The sequence below is a fragment of the Pocillopora damicornis genome, chromosome 14 (assembly GCF_964200805.1).
Source record: "Pocillopora damicornis chromosome 14, jaPocDami1.2, whole genome shotgun sequence".
Taxonomy (NCBI): domain Eukaryota; kingdom Metazoa; phylum Cnidaria; class Anthozoa; order Scleractinia; family Pocilloporidae; genus Pocillopora; species Pocillopora damicornis.
Genome location: NC_142683.1, coordinates 8,391,634 through 8,417,765, shown reverse-complemented (window position 1 = coordinate 8,417,765; position 26,132 = coordinate 8,391,634). Strand labels below are relative to the sequence as shown.

General features: G+C 38.7%; 2 protein-coding genes across 3 annotated transcripts; both read right to left on the bottom strand.

Moving 5' to 3' along the window:
* Nucleotides 1–1,864: 1,864 nt before the first annotated feature.
* LOC113677365 (uncharacterized) lies at nt 1,865–16,953 on the bottom strand. The gene is made up of 15 exons (XM_089192986.1): nt 15,610–16,953; nt 13,895–14,568; nt 12,920–13,265; nt 12,171–12,349; nt 11,496–11,636; nt 10,743–11,260; nt 9,828–10,255; nt 8,692–8,864; nt 7,924–8,064; nt 7,279–7,602; nt 6,616–6,804; nt 6,110–6,186; nt 5,268–5,526; nt 3,020–3,105; nt 1,865–2,222 (listed from the first exon to the last, which is right to left on the bottom strand). Exons 1-15 carry the CDS (start codon nt 15,740–15,742, stop codon nt 1,994–1,996), a joined length of 3,897 nt encoding a protein of 1,298 aa, XP_089049112.1. The 5' UTR covers nt 15,743–16,953; the 3' UTR covers nt 1,865–1,993.
* Nucleotides 16,954–16,992: 39 nt separating this feature from the next.
* On the bottom strand, nt 16,993–26,129 carry LOC113677358 (uncharacterized). Of its 2 annotated transcripts, none has more exons than XM_027194175.2 (15): nt 25,991–26,129; nt 25,747–25,811; nt 24,789–24,867; nt 24,530–24,602; nt 23,207–23,377; nt 22,503–22,690; nt 21,474–22,137; nt 21,073–21,223; nt 20,712–20,803; nt 20,024–20,124; nt 19,668–19,724; nt 19,130–19,190; nt 18,572–18,704; nt 18,338–18,481; nt 16,993–17,545 (listed from the first exon to the last, which is right to left on the bottom strand). In XM_027194175.2, exons 1-15 carry the CDS (start codon nt 26,012–26,014, stop codon nt 17,137–17,139), a joined length of 2,412 nt encoding a protein of 803 aa, XP_027049976.2. In that variant the 5' UTR covers nt 26,015–26,129; the 3' UTR covers nt 16,993–17,136. The 2 variants fall into 2 exon arrangements, with proteins under 2 accessions (XP_027049976.2, XP_089049118.1); XM_089192992.1 differs by having other exon boundaries at nt 23,201–23,377; nt 25,991–26,122.
* Nucleotides 26,130–26,132: the final 3 nt, after the last annotated feature.

The window sequence follows — 26,132 nt, the reverse complement described above, 5'->3', positions numbered from 1 at the left end:
GGGGTTGGGAACTAGCGAAAATGACCAAGGACGGTTGTTGCTCGTTGAGGTTTAAAACTATGAAAGAACTCGTCAGATATAATTTCAGATAGTTCTATGCATTGATTGTTATGCAACGACACCACAGTTTACTTGAAGCTTGAAGTTGTTCCAAACATACCTGAAATCAAGTAGCGCGCGCTATAATTAAAGACACGTTCAAGGCTACCCTTCCGACTACAATATTCCTGTCCGAATGCTCCACAGGTTATCGTACATTTCGACACAAGGTGATACGGAAAGAGCAAATTGCACTCTTAACTTAATATACCAGGCATTGACTAATCAGGAACAAGTTGTTTTGTTGAGTAAATTGAAAAATCATGGGATAAAATAATCTGGATTTAGGGGGCATGGGACCAAGTCTAGCAATTACTGGCTCGTGCGACTTGGGTCATAAATTGTTACTGTGACATTTCTTTACTTCGCTCGTTTTCGCAGTAAAGGCATTGGTATACGCTTTCACTAGAGACGAAAAAAGTATCGTTTCAAATCGAAGACGCGCACTTATAGAGCTCTCACCATCATCTTTGCAATCATTTGCTACTCGTGATGCGAAACTAGAAGGTTAGTTTTCAATCTTAGTATAAGTTTAAGTATTCTTTGCACTAAGAACTCGAGTTTTAAAAAAGATTCCTCTCCCGTTCTTTCTTTCTGCTAATGAATCTTTCAGTTCACTCTTGTCAGCAGGTGAAATAAGGAGAATTAATCTATAACTCAATTAAAAAAAGATGCATATTCCGACGACGAGAACTGTCTCTTTTCCGAGAAAAATAAACAAGTCTAAGTTACCACGGAGGTCGGCGTAAAAGTCTTTCGCAGGCGAATTTTTTTTTCTTTTTTACCACGTGCGTCACAGACGATTTCCTTTTGTCAGCTATTACAACAATTCATAGTTTTCGCTGAAAATGTTGAGGGCTTTTATTCACCATTACTTCCTTGAAGAAAATAATGTTGATTGTTGCTTAATATTTTTGTATAAGATGGTTTTACTCCGCACACTGACCTCACTGAAGGAATGAATGTGAACGAAACTGCCGTCGTTAGCTTTGCTTGATCGGTAACCCGTGGCCATGGTATCTATTTAGATTGAGACATTTCCCCCTGACACATCTTTTTTTTTATTATAGAAAATTGCAAGTAAAACTAATTTCTCAAATACACGGGAAATGTGACTAGCTTAAACAAGCATGGTTAATCTACTAGTGTCCTATCACAAATGCTGCCTCTTGATCTGATTGGTTACGCTACTCGCTCATATCAATTCCGTGTTAGGTAGATGGTAAAGTGAGCTGCCTAATAATGGGTAGTTGAAAACAAAATTGATAAAAGAGTAACCTTTCAAAGGATACTTTGACTTCAAAATACGTTTGATTGGCCATTTCACAATAATCAATCTCGGATCTTCATTTAAGTTTCAAGAAGTAGCTTGAATGAATTGCAAAGGCACACTCCTCCAAGGTGGCCATGAGCCACCCTCGGCGTGAGACAGAATAAACAGTGAAAAGGCGACAATTTCCACTCGCGGGACTGCATACCTTCGCTAAAAAGTGGCTCTAGTAGGAGTCATTCTCCTTTGTCGAACGGAAAAGGCTTGTTTCACTAGTAACATTTGGTTGCAAGCTTTAATTCAATAAAGTGATCACACCACGACATCTCCCATGTGCCACAGATGTCACAACTTCAATCCGGGTGAAAAGATGATGAGGTACCAAAAAGGGGTGGGGTACTGTAACTACATAGTTTAAAAATGCATTTATTTTTAAGCGTTTTTTCAGAACTGTTCAAACAAAAATTTTTAGGACTATTGTCCTTTATTCTTCAATAAACAGGTGTTTCTTTATTTATTCAACAAAAGTCTGCAACGACTTAAAAAAATTTTATTTTACATGTTTCTATGTTTTCACGAAATCCAAATCGCAGTTTTAAAAGTTTTTCTGAATAATTAAGAATCCTATGTCTGGTCGTTCTCAGGATAAAGTGTAGCTATCGGAGGAAGAAATGTTTCTCTGGATCGGAAGCTCTTTACAGATTTTTTTCGCGATTGAGCAGGTTCGCTTCTCGTTCTACGGATTCCGGTGTGAGGCTGTTTGTAGTAACCATAAAGCATAGGGAAAAACCTCATTGGAGGAATGCTGACGAATTTGGACGTCGTTGAAGCTTCGCTTACGTTGGTCAAAATTCTAAAAAAAATAATGGTAGAGGATGCTGTTAAAAAAGGGCGCAATTTTCATGAATAAGTTTTTTTAACCTATAGATGAAATACATAGGAAAAAAGATAATCTAACATGAGTTGCAAATTGATTAAAGAAATAGCCACAAAGAAGCCTGAAAAAAATCCAGGTTGGAACCCGTGCCTCCCAGATAAGACATTAGTTGGGCGTTACTACCATCCGAGCCACGAAACTACACGTTGGGAGAGGGGAAAAAGATGGTTACCTGCAAGGATCATTTCTTCACTTAGAGAAGATTGCCGTCATTCATTATGTAAATACACTCGTAGTGAAGCATAATCGTTTCTTTTTCAACAATTATACTTCATTACAGGTGAAAGATGTTTGTTAATGAAAACATGATAGGTGAAAATAAATTGTATGGGTTAAAATTCGTATAGAATCTAGAGCATGGAGAACTGAACATCTGTCCACATGTTCATCCTTCAATTCTTTTCAAAGGAATTATGGATGGTTTAACATGTTTCCTCAGTCAGTAGCAGTCTATACAGAATTTATCTGTCAACTTGGAAGAAATTTCAAAGCAAGAAAAATTTTGGACCACAACAGGGACCAATCGAGTGATTATTCTTTAAATTTTATCATCAAACAGTGTTTTTACTCTTGGTTTACCCTTGTTTAGACATCGTAACAACCGTGAGATTTGGTTATCCCTTCACGTTTTACAAGTTAAACAACGCCTCTCTTAACAAAGTATTACGAGCGACCGTTCTAAGCTCGATTTGCACGAGCACTGATGAACTTACTCCTTAGCTACATCACGACTGCGATTGATATCCATGTCCAATATTCTTGGTGTAGTGACCATAGCAGGAGCAAGCGATGACAGGACCTGGAATTAGAGCACATTTATTACTCATAAATGAAAACAATTCATGGTGTAAACGTCTCGCTGCTTAAAGGAAGGCCTAGCACCTGTTGTGCTTCAGCTCAAATGATTTTGCCAGTGAGTAGTGGTGGATATTAAGCGAAGCTACGAGGTGAATATCTACTACTTTCAACGGCGCTGAGGTGAATAACTGTCTTAGTGTTTACTACACAGATAAAAAATAGTTTATCTCTTTCAATATGCCGAAAAATAAAAGCTAAGTTTTTCGTTTGTCTCGCGATATAGTCACGTGTGAGGTAGATCGCGACGTTTCGACTGCATACTGCTAGTCTTCTTCAGGCGATGAGGTCGACTGATCATGCGTGATCTTATAAAGCACTTGTTGTGTTTTTTGATCTTGGGCATCCACACTTCTGGAATTTCTATTAGAATAATTTTCCTCTTTTTTATTTTACTTTTTAAAATTTTTTTTATTTTTATTTTTAGAAGAAACTCCAGAACAGGAGAGCCGTGCGACAGCGGACCACCGAGGGAGCAAATCTCTAAGTGAACAGCAAGGATCGAAATGCACCGATCAGAGCTTTTGAATAACAACTAATCAGAGCAGAGAATCATGCTTTATAAGATCACGCATGACCAGTCGACCTCATCGCCTGAAGAAGACTAGTAGTATGCAGTCGAAACGTCGCGATCTACATCACACGTGACTACATCGTGAGACAAACGAAAAACTTAGCTTTTATTGTTTTTCACCACGATGAATAACCACAACCTTTTCTACGAAAATACCGAAAAATGTTCGGAAATTAAACTCTTGACGCGTGATTTTGTCTCATCGGCTGTTCGGAGGTGTTAGTACTTGATATCAACTTCCGAATTAGCCAAGCAGCGCGCGCGAAAAGCACTATTCACTTGTGAGGTATGTACAATTATATGCAATTTATTATATTGCAAGGTAGTCCTGGAGTAAATCAGAGCGTTCTGATCGGTTCTGACTTGGTCCAGCTGTATTTTGCCACATGGCCAGACATAGGGGTTCCTTCATATACGTCTTTTCCCCCCTGCCAAAATATCACACGAAAAAACGTGTTGAACTCAGGGTTCAAACACACCCAAACAGCATGAAAACCAAAAACGCCAAAAAATAATTCCCACATCTATTGAAAGTATTAGAAGTAATTTAAAATTTGGAATCATCATACATAGATTAATTACTAAATAATTCCATAACAACTTTTCTCACTCCAGAGTCGGGAAAGCTCTCAAGCCTTTCTCGCATTTTAAAATAAGAAGAAAAACGCATTAGATCCAAACAATCCGTAGATCTGAAACTGAATCACTCCAAAGTGTGTAAAGACAAACACACCTAAGACATAATGCAGAGGCCGAACTCTGTTCAAACAGAGCGCCTATGAATTCTTGAGGTGTTAAAAGAACAATACGAGGCATTGTTCTATGTCCGTAATGGCCCCTGGTGAGGCGAAAGAGGACTTGCAGGGATCACCTCTAGCCTTCAATGAATTTTCAGAGAGGAAATTCGTAAAATGGTCGTTCTTAAAGTAGCAGTTGTTTTCCGAGACAAAACAAAAATCAAAAGTCTTAGCCTTCGTTTGCTTCGTTTGTTGTGTCAAGCCGTTTTTGATGAAAAGTTCCATGATAAATTTTCGATCGATTTGTAACTCTTGTAAAACAAATCTAGTTCTCTTGTTAGTCTGAAGTTCACTCTTCAGTTTTGGCAAGATAAATAAGAGATAAAGTAGCTTAATGGCCTCGAATTTTACACAGTAAGAGAGCTTTGTTTGTGTTTTGCTGTCGTTGGAGGCGTGCCTACGTCAGTTTCCTCAGAAGAAGAGCAGATAAAAATGACACACTTCACACGATGCTAAATTTATGGGAAACTACTTCTATAACCACTGATAGAATAATTGACTTAATAGAGAATTAATTGGCAAGTTTAGGCCATCAAGCAAACATTATTAACTCTGGGTGTTTCTCGCAGGGAGTGTTTACGCACATACATCAGCATTAACTCGGAAACTTTTCAAGCTTTCATTCCTGAGGGCTGCAGCACCCTCGCTTCCTGACCCCTGATTCAACTCCTTGGTTTACGCCTACAGATGTAATTAACAATGTGACATATCCGAATACAAAGTTTTCTCTCCAACCTTCCATGAAGCTTCCTGGCCCCTCTCACGCGTTGCACACGTACCCTCCACATCAGACAGGGGTGGTTCCTTCTCTGCTGCCACTTGAGCTTGTAGCTCTGCTTTACGAAGTTTTGCGCGCAGCTTAGGAATGTTTGCAGCAGCCGAAATGTCGTCTTCCTTGATTTCTTTCACGTCCTCTCTAATATCTTCCAGCCGTGGAATCAAGTCCTTCGGCTTAATAAGAAGTATTCCAGTTTCCTCATGAACTTGAGTAAGACTATAGAAAAGAAAAGAATTCTGAGAAAACGTCCTCAGCATACCCCCCCCCACCCCTCCCTTGGAGAGATTGTATGTACTACTCAACTTACTTATTAGTGAAAGTAATTGTCTAGATTTTCGTAAACGGCTTTTCCCAAAGGGATCATAAGGTTTTCTTTGCCAACAAAAGTTAATAAGAGTAATTGTTAAATATATACTGATGTTTAAATCAAGTATGCCCGATCACCCGTGAATGTGTAAACCATTTCCAATATAGAAAAACTCATCACACAGGCAAGCAGCATTTGAAATACTTATTTAAAAGTCAGTCGATCAAACTGTTCATCCCCACATGTTTATTAATTTCAAATTGTTTGTAGACTGAATTTTTCGCGATTTCAGACTTAAATTAAGGACACTACACTCTAACGGAAAAAATAAAATGAGTCAGGAAAAGTTTCTTAAATACAGGACCAGATTCAAGATTAGAAATCCAGACAAATAGGAAGTTATAAGATCAAACAAGGTCAACAAAGCGTTGGTAATTATCATGTATTTGATACTGTATCTAAGGCAGCGTTTTGACAAAGGAGAACACTTACACTTTATGCAGCTTTTCTAAAACGTCTGCGCGAGCTTTGATGAACTCTTCCTTTTTCTGCCGCCATGTTTCTTTTTGCTGTATGAGATAAAGCATCGACACGAAGCCATTTATGAGGCTGTGACGAGTATGGGCCTACAAGAACATCTGCAAGAGTCCCTTGAAGGCAGGCTACCTTCTACGCGACTGACAATCATTAGTAAAGATCGCTACGTCAGTTGACTGTGCAGTCTTTGTTTCTGTTTGGCGAGAGTGGACAGACAATGGTAGGATCGAAAGTCAGCCGTTGCTGAAATGAAACCAAGCTCCTCACCCGAAACGACTCTTCCTCTCAAGTAAGGTATCGGTATATTGGGCGTAATTTCAAAGCCAGGGATTACAATAACTTTTTCCATAAGCGGACACCGAGGTTAATAATGATAATAATGTTAATAATGATAATATTGAAAAAAAATATATGTCGTTATGAACGTTGTGAATATGGGTACTGGGAAGAGGGTAGCTTACTCTAATCATTCTCTCTTCTGCATCCTTCATAGCCAACAGTACTCTTTCATTGATGTTGGATTCCTTCCGCATTTTTTGCACGTTTTCTTGTATTTCTTTGACGCGTCGGTAATACACGTACTTCTCAACTAGTTCAATGAAGCGTTTGCGAGGATAATCCATAGCTTGCTTGATCAGTTTTGTTGTAGACTTAACATGTGTGGGACAAAAAGAGAGAGAAGTACTACAAATTAAATGACAGATACAATCTTAATGGAGCAACAAGTCAAGACTATTGATTCCAAATAACCCAGTCTTATTTCAAGTGAATTTGACCCAACTTTATTTCAGGATCAAAATTGATAGTCTCTCGGAAACGAATAGACAATAATCTTCTGGCAAGAAAATATAACGTGTTGCGAGAAGAGAACGCTTTCCAGGACCAGAGCTCGAGAAGAACTGTGGGCTTCCAGGAAGAGAAAATGTCCAAGGACGAACATTCCTGTATATTTTTAAGCCAAACGGGGGCTCTTACGTATTTTACTCTAAAAATTTTCCAGAAGCCTTCTGTCCAAAGTGGGTGTGAGCTGTATCAAAAGCTAAACGCTCTCTCAACTTGAATCAATCTTTAAAGGAGCACGTTCATTGGATACAAAGTTGTCAGTTGTACATTGATGACATTACCTCGTATAACTCTTTTGAAAGTTGATCTTCTTTCATCGCTTGCTGCAGCAGTTCCAGGTTTCTTTGCTGATCCTCACGGCGAATATACTTCTGTCCTATTCTGCGGCTTTTCCAAATGGCAGCTAAGTTCTTTATAATACTCTTTTGTTCGTCTACGCTTTTTCTTGTTTCTGATTCCCTTCTCAAAACTCTCTGCAACTGTGATTCTTTCTTCTGTATCTTCTCCTCGTCCACTTTTTTAACTTTTTCAACTGTTTGCTCTACCTCTGAAACCTTGGTTTGTAATTCTTTGACGACTTCCATAACTTCTTGTCGGTTCCCCTCCTAACATTTTCAGTAACAGAAAGAAAATATTCAATTTTAAGTTGGGTACGTTGCCCCTCGAAAGCTACCAGAGACCAACAAAAGGCACTGAAAAAGCTTTTAGAAACAAGGCCAGAGATTTTAAGCGCAAAACTATAATGACGTTATGACGTTAGGCCCGGGGAGCAGTTTAAAATTCGAGGCGTTTTACGGATAAACCAACTTACAACTTAGTAATATAGGCCGGTAGGTTTAAGAATCAAAGAAAACTTTTACGAAAAGCTGTTCTGGAGTACTAAAGAAAAAATTCGGTGAGTTTAGTTTTCATTTACTCAAACTTACCTCCAAGAGTTTCCACACATGAAGTTCTAGTTGTTTTCCATCAATACGTAGCTGTCCTAGTGTTCCTCTTCGCGCAATCGAGCCATGATCCCTCGGCATTTTCCTCTCAGTTGACTGATCCATTCGACCCATATGTGGATCCTTTGAGTAAAACAAGACAACAAAAACAACAAGAGATAATAAGGTAGTTTTTTAAACTGTCCGCTACTTAGCTATGAGAGTGAGAGTTAACAGTTTTTATGAAGCTTCGCTTACAGACATTATACTCTGAGTATAGAGTATAGTATCACTGCACTGCTGTCCACAGCTAGAAAAGACATTTGTTTCACGAAATGCCTAGGAAAGATACTTATACCAGCGACCGTTTGGTTTTTTCTTCAGACCTCACCATACGAATGAGAACTGAGTAGATTCGTAACAAATCCTGTTTGTTCGCTTCTAGAAGGCGATAATAGGTGGGGAGAAATATGTCGCACTGAAAATCGCGGGGAAAGGACGTTAAACCTGACTCCCCTTTTATGCTGGTAAACGCTCCCGTCAAATCACTCTGAGGTACGACTGAGGACTACGCTGTTGTATGCGAACAGGTAGTGAAGCTATGTTATCATAATATTCGCGCATGCACGGTCGAATTAGAAGGAGATTTGTACAGATGTCCTTTCTAAGCGGATGGGAAACCGTAGCTAACAAGGTACTTTTCACAGACAAATGGCATTGCACATTTTCCTAGAGGTTATTGAAGAAAACTTCCAATTGCTCAGTTGTTACCTTTGATTCCAATCGCTTGCTCATGAGTCCCCTGGAAAGTTGTAATTCCACTGAAATCAGCATCTCATTGGCCAAGATAGCCATGCGCGCTAACATCTGTCGTGTGTCCCCAAAATTCTCGTCCAGCGGAAGTGGCGCATGACCACGAATATTATGCGCCTCTTCACCCATATCTCAGAAAAGAAAAAGAAAAAGATCAACACATGAAAATAAGATGAAGAGGGACATCCGCTTGGCAAAGAAATAGGAACTATTTACAGATGTCAAGTTGCTTTTCAAACATGGTTTAGCGGTTAGGTAGCTGGGCGGATGGTGTCTTTCAAGTGCCTTTTCTGAGCTCCATGATCCATTAAAGAAAGAGAAAATTGCTTTTAGTACTCAGTGAAGTAGCTCTGACCCTATCAGTTGTAACTGACCGGTAAGAAAACATTACCGACGTCTTCATTCGATAAAGTTTATTCTTACTGATCGAGTGAAATCTTCAGAGGGTTTGATGTTTTCTCGTTGTGGAAAGAAAGAGGGTACATAAACATAAATATGACATGTTTGTGAGAAAACAACTCCTCGGCTACCATCAACTGATTATTTTTAGCATCTTTACAAGTTTATTTGCGTCAATTCTAATTGATTTCCTTAGTTATTTATCTATTTATTTATACATTTGTTTGATTGTTCATGTTCGTTTTCAACCACAAAAAAACTTTTGAAAGTTGATCGCTCGAATAACAAGAATACCAACTTTCAGACAAAAACCCTCAAAATGTGACTTCCACCGATCCATGCCACTCGCACGCACGGTAATGGCACACGCCACTAGCTAACGAGAGCAACTTGGCAACTTCTTAAGTGATTGTCTCTGTTTTTGTTCATCTTAATCATTTGACATCCATAAGTCTCTTTCACTAACTTGGCGCAGTTCCACACCCCTGCTTAGGACTCAATTTCTTAGAGTCCTGTCATGCACAATCCGCATGATATTAAGGTTTTGATCAGCTGACAAAACCGAAAGCTATAGGTATATGTAGATGTGGGTTTAAATTCTTCAGTTTGTTTCAAGAAAAACCTTTTACGGCAACACAAAGAAGAAATACCATTTCTGTAACTGTAGAGACTTATAAATACCGTGTTAAACTTACTCTCCCTATCCAGTAGCGATGCGACACCGTCTTTGAATCTGTTGAGAGCTCGTAGTAACTGCAAGGATTCCTTGTGGATATTTTGCAGGTCTTTCTTGTGTTCTTGCTCCAAACGTCGTAATTCAGCTTGATGTCGTTGATTTTCTTTAGCCTGGTGATCTTTTAGACTCTGTAGTTCAGCCTCATACTGTTGTTTTACTTTAGCAACCATTTGCCGTGCTGTCTGTGGCTCTAGACCCAGTTGCAATGAGGTTTTCCTGCGTTCACGCCGCGTTGTCCCCGCCATGCTCGCGACACTCATTGTCGCAGGAGTGGGGGGAAAGGACATCATTCCTTCCTCAAGGCTTTGGATTTCTTCCATAAACTGACCGAGTCTTTCCTCCCGATATTTGATCATCTCTTCGTTGCATTCTATCTCGCCAGTCATCCTGTTTATTTTAAAAGGAATCTCTTTATATATTCATATACTTGAATATACTTGTATTATGTACCAGTAACAGTAACAAAAACAAAGCAAGAAAAATGTCGAAACACCCCCATTTCAGTCGACAACCTCGAAAACTTAAAAGAAAGAGGGACTTGACACTCGCCTCTGGCCAAATTCATTTACATTTCGATGCTACTAAGTGGAGAGTGGGTGTGGATTGTTATTCAATTCATTTAATATTTCTTTCACTCCCAATATCTCATAAAACTCATGGGAGTTAAAGAGTTAACCATAGATGAACAATTTTCTTGGTGGTATGCCCATAAGTTTAACAGTTTTAGTATTAGTTTCAAACTTCTCCGGTCTGGTTCTTCTCTCCCCGGCCGATCAACACCCTAACTCTCCATACTGCTGGGAATTAAGTTCACGCCGAGTAATCTGAAATACATTAGATTCCTGTGGGAAGGAGGAAAGCTTGTCATGATTACCTTTTGTTCTCCCTTTCCAAGTCTTCCAATTTTCCAACCGATTCTTCCACTGCCCGTTCATGTTCCCGTTGAATGTTTTCCAGCTTTATCTCCAGTTCACTTCGTTCTTGCTCGACTTTCACTTTTTCTGATTGTAGTGTTACGAATTCGTTTTCGAAAGCTGTAGATTTTTCTTTTTCGACTTTTAACTCGTCCTGTATTCTTTCCAATCTCTCTCTCAGCTGAGATATTTCTTTCTTACTTTCTTCGCTGGTTGGCGCAGCAACTGGAGCTCTGGAATCGCTCTCAATAACAACTTTCGATTTAGATGGTTTAGGGGTCTGTATGGAAACTTTTTCTCCTGTTGGAGCGAGCTGCTGTGATGGTTCATCCACAAGACTGACGACCGAAACCCTCTCTATGCTTTCCTTCGAACTTGCCATGGACTCACTGCTACTTTTAAATAAACCGTGTGACTCTTTTTTCTTGTAGGCATCCAACTTTTCGTTGAGGTTATTGATCATGTTTTGCAGTTCTTTCTGTTAGAATAACACGAAAATCATTGTTATAGTCGATTTAGTTCCCAAAGAAGGGATATTAAATAAGTGGAATCGTAGATTCCCACGTTCTCCATCCCACAGCACGTAGCCCCAATCCTCCCGATCCCCACAGCTCCGTGTATCTTTCTTTTTGTGGTGGTAGTTAAAATAAAGATTGGCCGAGGGTCATCTGCGCTGCTTCTGGAACATCCTGCTACTTGTGTGACGTACTTACCACGTTGTTTTGCAGGTCTTGATTCTGGTATTGAAGTTTTTCAGCTTTCACTTTGGCTTTTTTATTGTTCTTCCTTAATTCTTCATTTTGTTTCTTGGATTTTACTACATTGCACTCAAGATCGACAATTTTCTCGTCCAACTATGAACCCAAATTGAAAAATTAGTGAACAATAAAGGATTAAGTTAACTTGTTAAAGTCGTTCTGAACAGTTTTATCACCTTTAATACCCTTAAAGCCTATACCGTTTTATTGAAATCTTATATTTAATCGACATATCTTATTTACAAACGTAACAGATGTACAAACATTTTTTTTATACAAACTTGCTTTAAACTACTAATAGCTTTTTATAGTGTTATCATAGATATTATATTTTGTAATATTCGTGTGTTTCAACTTTCCAGTTGCAAAGTCATTATAAATAAACTGTTTATCTATTTATCTCTATTCCTGTATGTCGTTTGCAAGAAAAATTGCAAATGTAACAGGGTCCTTTGTAAATAACCAAGAAGTAACACATTTAGCCCAGGCAATGAAATCCTCGCAAAAGACGGTGACAACCAACAAATTGCTGCGTATACAAGATGTCATTTGCAAGAAAAAATGGAAGTGTAACAGGGTCCTTCGTAAATAACCCAGAAGTAACACATAAATTAAAATTCCAAACTTCACCTGACGAATGGTTTCATTTCTCTTAGTCATTAATTTTGTCATCAATGAAAAGTACTTTCTGGCGACTTCTAAATTCAGGCGAACCGTTCGCACAGGAGCAGTTTTTATTGCGTGCTCAAGAATCTTATCTACATCCCCTTGGACCTGCATCCAGTTATCTCCAATGTCGAGTTCCTCCACTAAAACATTAATGATAAATTAGATTACACAACTAATGAAACTAGATCAACCTCTATTCAGTAGAAAGCTGCTTTTCTCGTTCACTTTTGTTCGATCATCAACAGGGAAGAAAATTAAAATACAAATGTTTGTTACCAAATAAAGACTCGACCAAATTGACTCAAGTGACCCCTGACCTCCATGCAAAAGTTCTCCGCGGGTAAAAGGTCGTACATTCCATTAACATGAAGAGGGGGGGAGGAGGGGAAGTGGGAAAGGGGGGAGGAGGGGAAGAGGGGAAGGGGGGAGGGGGGAAGGGGGAAGGGGGGAAGGGGGAAGGGGGGAAGGGGAGTCATGGTTTTACGTTTTGCACTGTATGGCCATTAGAGTTTCCTTTTGCTCCGCCCTCCTCACAAATGAAATTAGATTTCTTGTCTCTGACACTGAAGTCAGGATTTACCACCAGCACGCTACAAATGCCAGAATTTCATACTGCTTGCAAAACGCATTTAAAACCAAGGTTTCAAGTAGATTCAGTGAAAAGCTGTTAGATTTTCTACTCAACGAAATAAGTTTAGTAATGTAAATACCATTAGAAAATCGTTTCACGATGCGAAGCCCTTTTTGACCTTTGACCTGTGGTGTGCTTTCGTCCGATTCGTCTTCAATCGAACCCGTCCCAATCCCCAATGAGTCAGCTATACCCTTCAGTCGCACTAACGTGTTACCGTGTGCTTGCATATCTGAAGTAAGACCAAGAGGCAGATCATCCAATAGAAGATCAGGGCTGAACAAGAAGATCCGAGCTGGTTTGAGAAGCTCCTCGTCAACTGTTGATTCGATCCACGACTGCATTTGCCGTATAATATCTTCTCTTTCGATACAAAGATCCATATAAGACGTAATAAGCTTTTGAACTCGGCGGCGCTTTGATTGCTGTTGATTTGTTAATAATTTTTAGAATGTCGGTATAGGGGATAGAAGGAGCCAACTTATTTGGTAAGTGTAAGTGAAACTATTGCCGAGTTGCATAAATATTTTGGAGCGTTTGATTTTTGAGAATTTTGTGGATTTCCCTCGATCCGCAAAGATTCCCTCAGGAAAAAGCCGCAAAATAGAATCAGCAAAAATTTGCTAACTTCGGTAAATGGACTCATCCGAAATATCCACCAAAAGAATCATGTAGCTTGTGTATTAAAATACTATAGCTGAAAATAAAATAAGCAGATATGATATAATATGAGCCACTAAACTTAAAAGTGACTTTTCCAACAGACCAATGTTTTTTCTTCTTTTCCATACACGCTCATCAGAATAAATAGTCAAATCAACTTTTCCATAATGCCCTGACCCACACAGTTATTCATATAAGAGAGAGTTACAAAGGAAGCATGGTATGACCGCGACCGTTGAAAGTACCTGCAGAGGACATACATTTGATTCGCCCTCTTTACTTTGGGTCCCTGTGTTGAGCCTGGTCCACAAATTAGACCGTGAAGAGACGAGTCTTCCTTAGAATGTATTTTAACTGACTGATTGCTATAATAACGAATAACAATGCCCACCTTTACTAACATCCTTTGAGATACTTTACGCTTGATCTGTCCCGTCATGGTCCAGTTCTCCCCCTGTCTATCTTCCTCCTCGGCACCTTGGTCTTCATCGTTGTCTTCATCTTCACCGCTGTCTTCGTCTCCCACGTCACTCGAGCTTCCTGATTCTTCGTCTGATTCGGCCGAATTCTCTTCAGCATTTTTCTCCTGCTCTTCACCGCTGTCCTCATCTCCCTCGTCACTAGAGCTCCCTGATTCTTTTTCTGATTTGGCCGACTTCTCTTCAGCATTTTTCTCCCGCCCTTTAAGGGTTCCTTTTGAACTAGCTTTTTTATGTCTGATTTTTCTCTGCTCTCTCCTCCTTTTTCTCTTCAGTTTCTTCTTTCGCTTCCTTTTCTCTTCTTCTTCTGCTTCGTATTCCAGATCCGGGCTTTCCGGAACTTCTAACTCGGCCTGCGCTGTGTTAAACTCGTCCATAGCTAGTCGCACTCTTTCCAGAACAGTTTTCAGTTCATCCATACATTCATCTTGCTGTCGTTTCGACTCCGCCTTTCGCAGCGCTTTTAATCTCGTTTCACCGGCAGCGGGGAGGCTGATGTTGAACTCAGAGTCTGCACGAAGAGAATTCAACGCTACGGCTGGGTGGAGTTTTGATAGGCCACATCCAGCGTGAGCCGCATAATGATCTAAAATAAAAATGCGGAACTGGTGGCAATTAAAAGTATGGTTGAAAATATGTTTAATCACAGTACAAGTGCCTTAACCAAGAATCAACGACCAATACCAATAATAACATGTTATGTTCATCTTCATAAGACAAAAACTCATTCAGTTTACATCGCTTACAGAATGCTTCTTTTTGTCTTTTGAACCCAAGTTGAGACAGACTTACGTCGCTGTCTTCCACAGTTGGTATCATCCTGTAATCTTCATTCCTTATTCATTGACTACATTCATGTATGTTTTGAAATCATAATTGTATTAGAGATGGTAAATTGCGAAGCAAAACTTTCATGGGACTTTTGATTGAGGCTTTCCTTCGGAAGAAGGTGAATAAAGAATCCAAGAGACAAGTCATAAAAAGACACACAAACACTTACACGAGTCTTTTAATAACTAATCAATTCATTGTTGGGGTTTCAAATACCGTTTTGTCTTTAACGCCCATTCCAATTCATACAGTTTTATTATGAACTGTATTTCAAATTAGTATATACTAAAACAGTGGATTATGGTGAAGGCGCGCTCTGATTGGCTACTCCAACTCCAAACATCCTTTGCTATCCACCTCCGAGCAACTCGCACCCGAAAATAATGTAATCGTTGGACTTACAATCATCTTTTTGTGCTATATCATCTCAGTATTTTAGTGTCATATCCTAGAACAACTATGCACCTCAGTGTCGGTTCATGGCCGCAGCGGGCAGCACCGCAACAGGGCGGCCTGGCCACTACTAGTCATCTCCACTTTGGTGAATAGTTGTTAAATACCAAGCAAATATTCTAAATTAAATAGTTTAAGTGCAATTACCTGATAGAACATTTTTAGATGCGCTGAAATCTTAAGGTAAACAAACTTCATATAAGAGCTTAAATAACTGAATTTCGACGCTATTGGTCAGACCATCCCTCATAACATGAAATTAAGTTGAAATTACTATCACTCATAATTGACTGTCATTTGAATCTAACCATACTTTGTTTTGATGGGTAAAAAATATCTTTACCTAAAAGCTGCTGACCGCCTTCAGTTGGGAACTGCTGGATTGATGTGCTACGGATAGCTTCTCTGAAAGCCTCAGGATACTTGTCAGATGGCTTGTTATCTCCCAATGACTTTTTTGATAAATGAACATTCATGAATCTTCCCGTATACCTGTAACGGTTCACAGAAGTTTCTCTTGAGTTTCTTTAGAAGAAGGGGCACATAACAAACGCTATTAAGAGAAACTAATTCAAACATCTAGAAGTACTTTTTTGGTATTCTTGTATTTTGCCTCCGCATTCTTGCTTTTTATTCTTTAAACAAGAGTTTGCATTTTGAAGATTTTCACGAGCAGGGTAGTCGAACTTACTGGAATGACATCATAATGCATGTGACTTAAACGTTCCGTCGCGCGCGCTACTTACCATAAACCGCGTTACTGAGAAGCCGCGGGCTCCTTCAATGCTACTATATTGATTTAAAATGAAATAGATAACACCGTTGTAATAGATTCTCAAACTTTTACATAGTGATTAAAGAGATGAAAAGTGACTCTCGTGATCACTGGATTCGTGAAAAATTTTGTTATCTGAGATTGCGGAAAGAATTAATTATCGTAGACAAGTTTACAGAAGTACCAGCTGCAAATATAACTTCAGATCGGCTAATAAGACTACTGCCTGGGCAAAACAGAATTGTGAATCTGGCCGATTATTGCCTCATTGTTCCTCTATCCGTCAACCTTGCATATCGTAAATCGTAACTCTGTAAGTTGCGACAAAAAATTCAAAGTTTTTGAAGGAACGCTGCAAGCATATAACCTCTAGTGCAATTTTCTATCCATCTATCGACTTAATGAAAAAAGGGTAAAAAATAAGAAAGAAGAAAAGCAATGATTCCTGCCTGAGTATCTTTGGCGTTTAATTTCTCATGATTGGACGCCTGCAAGACATGATCCGTCACAGCTGAGTATCACTCAGTTGATGCATTTTCCAGTTAGAGAAGGGAAGTCTAACATGGGAATCATATGGAATGCTCCAATTGAATTATGCACGGCCCACTTAAAAAAAATCAAACATACAGCATCAAACGTACGGGCATAATGCAACGTAACAAAAAGCTTGTAGGAAAAGCTCGGAAAACTTGGTCTGTATGTGACATTACGCTCAACCTAGCAGACAAATCTGAGCAAGAGGCGAGCAACTTGTTAGCACAAACCGAGTTGGTGCTCTTTTTTCGGACCAAAACTCAAGGACTTCTTCTTAGCCCCAAAATAGTTTCCGCGTGGTGCTCTGGCTGGGATAACGGAGAGGACGATTCGAAAATAACATAGACGCGGAGAAAGGCGAAAAGATGGGATCTCTCCCTCGTTTCTTATACAGCATCTGAGAACTAAGTCAATACGTTTAAAAAAGTAATTAAGTATATATTTAACAAACTTTTACATAATGTGAATGTGTGCGAAAATGGGCGACTTGTCTGAAAACTTCGATAAGTTCTTCTTAACAAGTTAATTTATTTCCAGACTGCGACTTAACATCGGCTTATGTCAAGTTCTATAAGCGGTTTCTCGCAAACTTTTCTGTATCCTTGCAATATTAGCGTCAAGATTCGCTAAATCTCTCTTGAAATCTTCTTCTTCTCCTGATGAAAGGGAAGATAAATCCCCGCCATTTTCTTTGTCCTCTACCTTCAAACCGTCTCCCCATGATTCAATTCCATCCGCATGCGTAGAGGTGTTCTGCGTAGCGTCCGCAAATCGTAACTGTTTTTTGTATTTCACATCATTACCCTTTCTGGAAACTTTCCCCGTTGATACCACACCTTGACTGAACGACGGCGATTGTTCAGGAGTAGTAATTGCTTTTTCGGGCCGACTTGGAGATATGGGGTTTCTGTTATCTCGTCTTGCAAGTTGTAAAACCTCAGGGGAGAGACCTAGGGTCGTTGCTTGGCCTCTGAAGGAAAAAAAATATATGTATTCTTTTAATTACTGTACAGACTGTTGAATCAGTATTTTGACATTTCGACAAAGTAAACTTTGCTTGCCCAAAAAATTAATGCAAAAGCATTTTTTGCGGATGCCTTGGGTCAACCAGTCGTCCAAAGACAGTGCAATCGAAGGGCATAAGATAGGAATGAAGAATTAGACCCGTAAGTCGGTGGTCGTGCTGCTTCAGTATATCGTCGGTTGGCGACAAGAAAATTTAGGATTTAATCAGAAGGTCGGCTCAGGAAAGAACACCAAATATTACTTTCTTCTCTTGAAATTCCATTTTTGAATTCTGAAGAGTAGTTAGGTCCACACATTAGACTGCCTTCGAAATTATAAGTTGCCTTTAAGTTGACCGCTTTGTGATAACGAAAACAAGAACCACTTTTCTAAAAATGTGGCGGTTGTATTCAGAAATCGAAGCCTCCTCTTTTCAGTTTTGCCTTGATAGATGAATGGGGCGCCACCACGTCTCAAAAGGAATAGAAGCAGGCACACCATAAAAGGTATAATTCAGAACTTTGAACTCGAAAATTACAGTCTTTTTCAAATCAAACAGAAGAAAGGAAAAAATGGAGAGATGACACACCCACCTTCCATTAAAGTTTCCGGATCATAGCATAGGAGGCTATAGCACAAAGGTACTGTTCAATGTTTTTCTCAAAGACATCAATCGTTTCAATTGGTGAGTTGCTTTTAGCTTCGCGAGCATGCCATTCAGAAACAAAAAAAATGTAAGAAGATAAACCTTACTTACGCGGTCTGGAGGCCACTCCCTAAAAATGCATTTAAACCTTCCAATGCGATGGCTTTATCCAACATGCTTCCCAGCCTTAAAGGACCATTAGGTTGAAACTGTTCTATATCTGACAGCAAGCGGGTAAGAGATTGTTGAAGCCCTCTGTTAGTTATAGAATAAGACGTGTACACAATATGTTAAATAGGAATCAAAAGGTCAATATGCAAGTGAAAACTATTAAACTTGACTTACCTGGTGAGTTCTTTGAGTCTGTCTATTTCTGCATCTTTCTGTTTTAAAGAAAGACCAAGGATGGTGGCTTCTTTCTTTTCTGCTTCCGTTGAAAGGTAAACAGCTTCGAGATCTGCTTTAAGCTTCTTATTTTCTGTAAAAATATGGCTGTGCTATTACAGAGAGATAAACTCGATTTTCATAACAGGCAAAGTTTAATGAGCCATATATTAGGATTTCAAAAAACATTTATAGATGGAGATATAGCGATATAATGTGATGAAGGTCTCTGCAAATTCCCATTTACTTGAAAACTGCTTGTTTTATTGGCCTTAGAAACCTTCCTTGTGCGCACACTTGTGTATATGAAAATGTTTGATTCGAATGGGTGTAACCTGATAACTGTGCAGATGAATAAGACTGAATAAAAAAGTTCACTTATTTCACCTCAAACCCGTTTCAATTTCACTCAGTTAAATCAGTTCGGTTCATTAAAACAAAGTTTCAGAAAAGTTGCATTGAGAAAGGCGACTAATGTGTTTTCCGAGTTTGAAAATATGCCATTTAGGATACACCAACCAGCAGTCAGTTTGGACGAATCTTGCTGTAATTCTCGTTTCAACCTCAGATAATCTTGTTCCTGCAGGGTACAAAAAACTTATTAATACGCCCTCAAACGAAAGCATGCGTCAGATATAATGAGGGGAAAAAGCTTTAAAAGTTGTCAAAAGAAAAATAAGCGCGTAACATGTCCAAGCGGAAAAGAAAAGTTTTATCAGTCGAGGACTTGATTAAACTGAAAACAATGTCATCTTTTTCCCTCTTCACGAGGAAACTAAAAGACCCACTGAGATGGTTTGTTTTATTTTACCTTGTTTGTGAATGAAAGTGATACTCGCAGTAATGTACACTACTTGAGCAGTAGTGAAAATAAGGCCTGAAAAAAATTCGGTGCACCGGTATCGCAGAGGTCATGGGTTCAAATCCCATACAGGCCTGAATTTTTTTCAGGCCTTATTTTCACTACTGCTCAAGTAGTGTACATTACCGCGAGTATCACTTTCATTCACGTCTTTATCTGCAGTTCAAATATATGAATATATGACCGTATATTTACCTTGTTTGATAGAATTTGTAGAAACTTCTTTCTCTCCTCTTTCAGTTCATTTAGGTTCTGACAATTCAGAGACGAGAAAAATAAAGAGAGAGAACGTACAACGACCAAGCTTGAGATGAACAAAGATAACGTAAGATATGAATACATATAGATGTTATTCTTCAATCTAAAATGTGCGACATTTTGGGTACTGTAACGACAATTCATACATGTATTTTTATCAAACTGAGCTTCCATTGAAAAAAAACTCTTTTCTGGTTTCATTCTTCGAAGGAAGAGGACACAGAATTCACCAGATCATACCCTATTTAGGTGTCAGCCATATGGAAAAATCAATTCTTTATCAGAGTTTTTACCTGCGAGAGTCGGTCCCTTTCTGTGAGTATCTGCTCCTTATTGTCTTTTTCTTCTGTTAGTTGTTTCTGGAGTACACTGTTCACCGACCTGCAAGCTGCCACTGAGATACAAAAAAGGCACATGGCATAAATGAAAACTGAGTAAATCCTGCAGCATTTCGGTTTAAATAAAATCAATTCAGTAGTGTGGGAAAACGGAAACAATATGAGTCGTGGTTCATATCCTGCGGTTGCCGGTTGGATCTTCTAACACCGAACAGGAAACAGGAAACTCGTGACAAGACAGGTCGTAAAGGAGGTAGCTGTGCGCTATAGAGGATAGCAATGAGAAAAGCAGCATTTACAATGTTTGTTGAGGTGACAATTGTTGTCTTTGTTTGATTGGAAGAAAGCCGTGGAAATTGCTCTGATCAGCAGGAGCTACACGTTATTTTAAAATCATCAGAAAAAAATTTCGGTTTATATGCACTTTTGAGGTAGATTTTTTTCGCCCTCGTTCCCAGGGAGGAAAAGAGTGGACTCTGGGAGCGAGGGTAAATTGCCTTGAGTAAGTTTGCTTTGTTTCGTCACCAGCTTACATCACTGCTAACTTTGCTTAAGGACATCGCTTATCATGCTTAACTGCATAAATAAAGACGACGTATCGCAGTCTTCCTAACGAGTAAATTTTTAGTACAGATGAGCTTACATTCAAAAGCAAGATCCATCCTACTAGAGGATTTGTCGTCGTGTTTCTTTACGGATCCTTCTTTCAGCTTTTGGTGAGAAATAAGGAGCTTCCTACAAATTGAATAAATACACATATTAGCGCAACGCAACATGAAGATCTTAACAGACCTTAACGACCTTTACTCAACATCATGGTGCGCAGTGAAAAAATTATTTATCATTATTTTAAAAAGAACATACTTCACGATGCTATTTTATCTACGAAAATGTTCGAGCAAGAAAATTTTCGACGATTTTTAACAGCACTCAAAAGTTAATTCTGTCTAGATTCTCGTTTCAAAGGGGTATTAACAAACTTTTAAGACTCAAACAACACAAACCTTTTTAACTGAGCATTTTCAACTTTATAGGCTCGTACTGCTTGTTCAATTTCCTGCGAAACAGATGCAGTGTGATCTTTCTCCAAGAGATAGGGAAGAAGCTTTACAGCATCGTCTATTTCATTAAGCAAACGATCTACCTCCAAATCACCTATTGTACAAACAAATTGGGGAGAATTCAGGAGGAGAAAGAGAAATAAGGCACTAGATCCCAGAAGTTTCAGTTTTAGGGAAAGGATCTGACCATTCGGGTGCTATAAATATAGCCAGCCATCTCTTCTATACATCACTGAGAATCCCTGCCTCCAGTAAAACAAACTAGTTCAACGACGATAGATTAACTTGCCACATTTATCTCGCCAATTATAAGTTTCTCTTCTACTAAATTAATCCAAACTGACCTGTATTTCCAAGGAGTGCTCTGAGTTCATCGATTAAGTACTGAATCACCCGTGCCTGATTTTCAGCAGAAGACATTTCTATTCCATCCTTTTCTCTTCTGGAGCTTGCCTGAGCAGAAACAGATGATGGAGTGGCCATTTGTCTTGTTCTTTTCCCTTCAGAAATTTCTGTGTTTGTAGAATTGGACACATTCTGAAGTGGACTTGCACTCGCTAAGAATTCTCTTTCAACGGGAGGTGACGTATTTCCAGAGGGTGATACGATTCTGACTTGTTTCTTTGATCCTGGAGTGTCAACCTCTTGCGTAACCGAGTCATCCATATTATGCATCAGATCTTCGTCTCCAACACGCTCACGACCCTCCGCTCCCATCGTATCTGATACACTCCCTACTTGGGGCTCGTCAAAGCCACGATCAACAGAAGTGTCACTAGCTGAAATTTTCACTGCAGGGAAACCTGAATAGTCCAGGCTTCTCCGCGCTGAAGGTCTCCTTGAGTGTTTCTCACTTTCAGAGTTGCTCACAGACTGTCGTTCATTTGAGTGCCTGGAGCAGGCAGACCTTTGTAAAGGTTGTTTCTGTTGATGACTATCGAGCTCTTGCATCATCGAGTTTTGAAGTTGCAGTTTTTGTTCCATGTGGTGGTTGGGATCGTTCTGTTTCTAAAATGATCACGAACATCAAAGAACATTAACCCATTGAACACAAACGTTACCTAGCTATTAAGACAAGTAAGACTTTCCTTACTAATTCCTTGCCCCGTATTTCATTTTTTTTAGTTTTGCTTTTCCTTCATTTTTCTTTCATCCTTCGTAGTGGTGGTTGTTTCTGCAGCGTGAAGCGACCAGACGTATCCAGCTGGGTGGAATGTAATGGAGTTACAGACATCCCTCCAAGCTTTTTTTTCTTTTTGTTGTCGTGTTAGTTTATGGGGTCACTTTTGATCAAGTACTCAAAGCGTTTGAAATATGGGTACAGCAGTATTATTATGAGTGATTTCTCCAAATTTTCTCTGCAAACACAGTACCTGCAGAAGCTCATAACGCTGCTTTAGTTGTGACAGTTCTTGTTGCAATTCTGCTTCTCGCTTTTGCAGCTGTTGATGTTTCAGTCGCTCCTCTGCAGTGAGAATTGGTGTAGATGACACTAAGCGGTCATTGTAAGCTGTTGATGTTCCTTGCTTTACTTCTTGAGGCCTTGATGGCGAAAGACTTGCTACAAGTCGTAGGAGTACAAATAAATTTCAATGAAACTTTAAAAACTAAGAATAAAACTTCTTGACACACACATTGTAGATCTTGACAAACTACTCAGTCCCTAAAGTAATTGAAACAACGTTTGTCTATGCAGATAAGCATTTTTCTCCATCATCACGATAAGAAACTGGACCGTTTTCATTTGTCGCACTTAAAAGGAAAACATCTTTAGTAGGTTTAAATTCATTTAACTGCAACTTGAAAGCTATGCACTCCATGAAATTTTAAGTGGCCATTTTCTTTTACTTAATTCTTAGCAATACATAAAAGAGGGGTACAGCTGTTGTTTGAATTGTGTAAATAATTAAACTGAACCACTAAAATGTGTTACAACCAGATAATCTGATTGACATCATTTGTTAATAAACCAAGCCCAAAATTGAAAATAGGTGGATGGAATTGGCCTTTACCATAGATAATAAGTATATGTACCTGATTCATGTCACACAATGAACTAACAAAATGTCACCTGTACCTCTGTCATCAGTCTTTGCAGTGGGAATTACAACTTTTCGACTTAACACTCTTGTTCTCTGAGTGCTAAGCTTGTCTGGTTTGACTTGGTGATGCAAGGCTGCTCCTGCTCTTTTTAAAGATGACTTGACAGGTTTCCCCAAACTTGTCACCTTGGACTTAGCTGTACCATCTGAATAAAACAATGTAACATGAATCTCTTCTTAATTCCTGTTAGGTTCAGAGTCCATAGCAACCTGTAAACATTGGGTACCTTTTTTTCTGTCTGCAACAGCACTGAGACTGGGTTGAGTGCAATTCAGAGAGTATTCATGCATTTGAGACTGGAAAATTCATAAGCCACAGTGAAGATTTCTCTGACTGAATTTTCATGACCAGATCTTTTTTCTAATTAGATGTGGAAGATAATTACCTTTTAGTTTACGGTACTCTCCTGCAAATACAGTTCTTGATGAAAAGCATGACTTAAATGTACATCTGATCATCAAATGTTCACCCCTAAGAGTGACTAGCATCTAATTTCTCCTTACAATATCACCCCTGAATCAAACATTTAAGGTCATGAGAATAAAGGACATGATCACCAACTAAAGAAGTTCTTGACTGTTGAACAAATTCTCTATATCAGCACCTTAGGATTCTCCAAACAGTACAGAGAAAATGCATACTGATATTAGGGTGTAAAGGCTTAATTAAAAAAACTATCATTCCCAATCAAACTTGATGCACAAGGTCAATTTGAAGTATTTACAGCCATGACTAGCCCTGAACTGCATGACAAGCACTACAATCATGTATTGTAATTAGATCAGCAGGAAATTTAGAGTTCAGAAGGTCTTTTATATTTGATCTCCAGATGATAAACATGCACTGGGACAAATCCAGGATTCAGTGAAGAGGGAGTCTGATAAATGTCTGCTGAAGGGGGACCATCCTATTGGAGTTGATAATGTGATGTATAAGCTTAACGTCCAGAAAAAAGTGAAGAGAAGATCAAGATGGCCATTTAGTCTCATTCTGCAAACTTCAACCTTGTGCACAATCCAAGTATGAAAACTGGTCACATGACATTGGGTATAAGAAAATCCAAACAAAAAGATCTAACAGTTTACATACAGTATTTGTAAGTGATGTAAGGGTATCAACATTTAAGTTTTTTGTCAGAAATCACACATAACTGAACATTATTTATTTCAATTTAAAGGGTTTGACTCAACTGCTTGAACCACCCCTGGATTTGCCCTAAGTGTAATCAGACTCCACCTTCTGGAGATTAGAGCAAGACCATGATTAAATTGCTCACTCAACCAAAGAACCTATTTACCTTTGTCTTCATTGTCAAGTATATTAGACAGAAGAGCTGCACATCTGTTCAAGCCTCGGTCAACTGAAGAAACCTGTTAAATAACAGTTTTAACTGTTAGCACAAGATCTCTTCTAAGACAACAACAAGACTAAGAGATTTTGAATAGAACCTAAGTGCTGAACTTCATTTACATGTTCTTGGAGAGAATCAATATACTTAAACACAAAAAGAGTCATCCAAACTATTATCAAAATTTTTTTTTCTTAAGATCACATACCTGGTCTTCTGAATCTGTGGTGTAGAGACTATAACCTGGTTTGGTCTCCTTAACAGCTTTATGTTGTCCTTTTGGGACTCTAGAAATGGTTGAGAAAATTCACTTTATTTGTATACTCTATTCTTGCAAACTCTTTAAACCTTAGGAGTAACAATATTGATAATGTAACTTTGAATTTAGGTCAGTGGATAAAGATCTGATTGTTCAATCCATTTTCCAAATCTTCATTTTGTCAAATTATTAACACTTACAGAGGCAATAAGAGCAATTGCAAATTACTTTTATGAGGAAACACTCTCACACTATAAGTGAAGGAAAGAAGAATGGTCTCCATTTTTTCCTTGTTTAAAAATTTTTACCTCACAATTTCCATGTGGGTTCAAATACCCCTCAATTTCTGCACTTTTGCTTACAGCTGACGAGCAATGAGAATTAAGAACAAAAGAAAATTTTTTGTTATGAGACAGGAGAAGTAATTTTCGGATCTCAAGAGTGAAAGGGCTAACCACTTGTGAAAGAGGGTTGTTCAAAAACACTTTGCTAATGAACTTTGCTAATTACTTTCCAAGGTTTTTCCGATTACCTCAGTCATCAACTTCAAGAATGTACAGATTTACTGTTTAACATCATACCCTGCAACATCTGCTTTTCATTAACATCCACTGACTTAAATTCAAGGACTGCAGCAAACATTTGTGTAACAAACTAATAACTACAACTTCCCTCACAATACAGCCGTACGTTATTTAGCGTGTTTAAACGTTGCCAATATGGATTAAATGTTTTCTGTCATTTTCAGTTTCGACCAACTTTGATATATTTTCATTTGTCTTAAATAATTATCACAATCTGAAACTATGGAAAATAAAGATCAAACTGATCAAAGTAATTTTAAACTAACAAAATCATTAAACCACAACATTGCAATACATATACAGTTGCCTGGAATCATTTCTACCTTTTAAACGCAGGTGGCTTAGTTTTTGTGGGGAGACCTCGTGCCAACAAAGATGCCTTGGACGCCTGAGAGAACACATCGACAATAAGAACAAATCGCCAAGGCAAATATGTAACATACACATAGAAACATTTACAAATAAGCCCTAAAAATTTCAAAATTAAGCACATAATTTGGTATTGCAAACACGCTCATTAGAAAAAATTCCCATAACAAATTAATCGTGTGAAAGAGTTCTTATTACCTTTCCTCCTCCACTACTTTTCATTCCTAACTTTCCTTGAACAGTTTTGTTTTAACATGTTTGTCACAGCATGTTTATCTGTGAACACCTTTTCCCGCCGTTTACCGCCATTTTGAATTTTCTGATAGATACGTTATGTATA

Coding starts and splice junctions, on each gene's coding strand:
- LOC113677358 (XM_089192992.1), bottom strand. CDS start 26,014: ATGAAAAGTAGTGGAGGAGGAAAG. Junction 21,224..21,473: donor AGCACTCCTTGGAAATACAG/GTCAGTTTGGAT, acceptor TTTGTACAATAG/GTGATTTGGAGGTAGATCGT. Junction 17,546..18,337: donor GGGAGTGGCCTCCAGACCGC/GTAAGTAAGGTT, acceptor TTTTTCCTTCAG/AGGCCAAGCAACGACCCTAG.
- LOC113677365 (XM_089192986.1), bottom strand. CDS start 15,742: ATGAATGTTCATTTATCAAAAAAGTCATTGGGAGATAACAAGCCATCT. Junction 11,261..11,495: donor AAGACCTGCAAAACAACGTG/GTAAGTACGTCA, acceptor TTATTCTAACAG/AAAGAACTGCAAAACATGAT. Junction 8,865..9,827: donor ATCGCTACTGGATAGGGAGA/GTAAGTTTAACA, acceptor TTCTTTTCTGAG/ATATGGGTGAAGAGGCGCAT.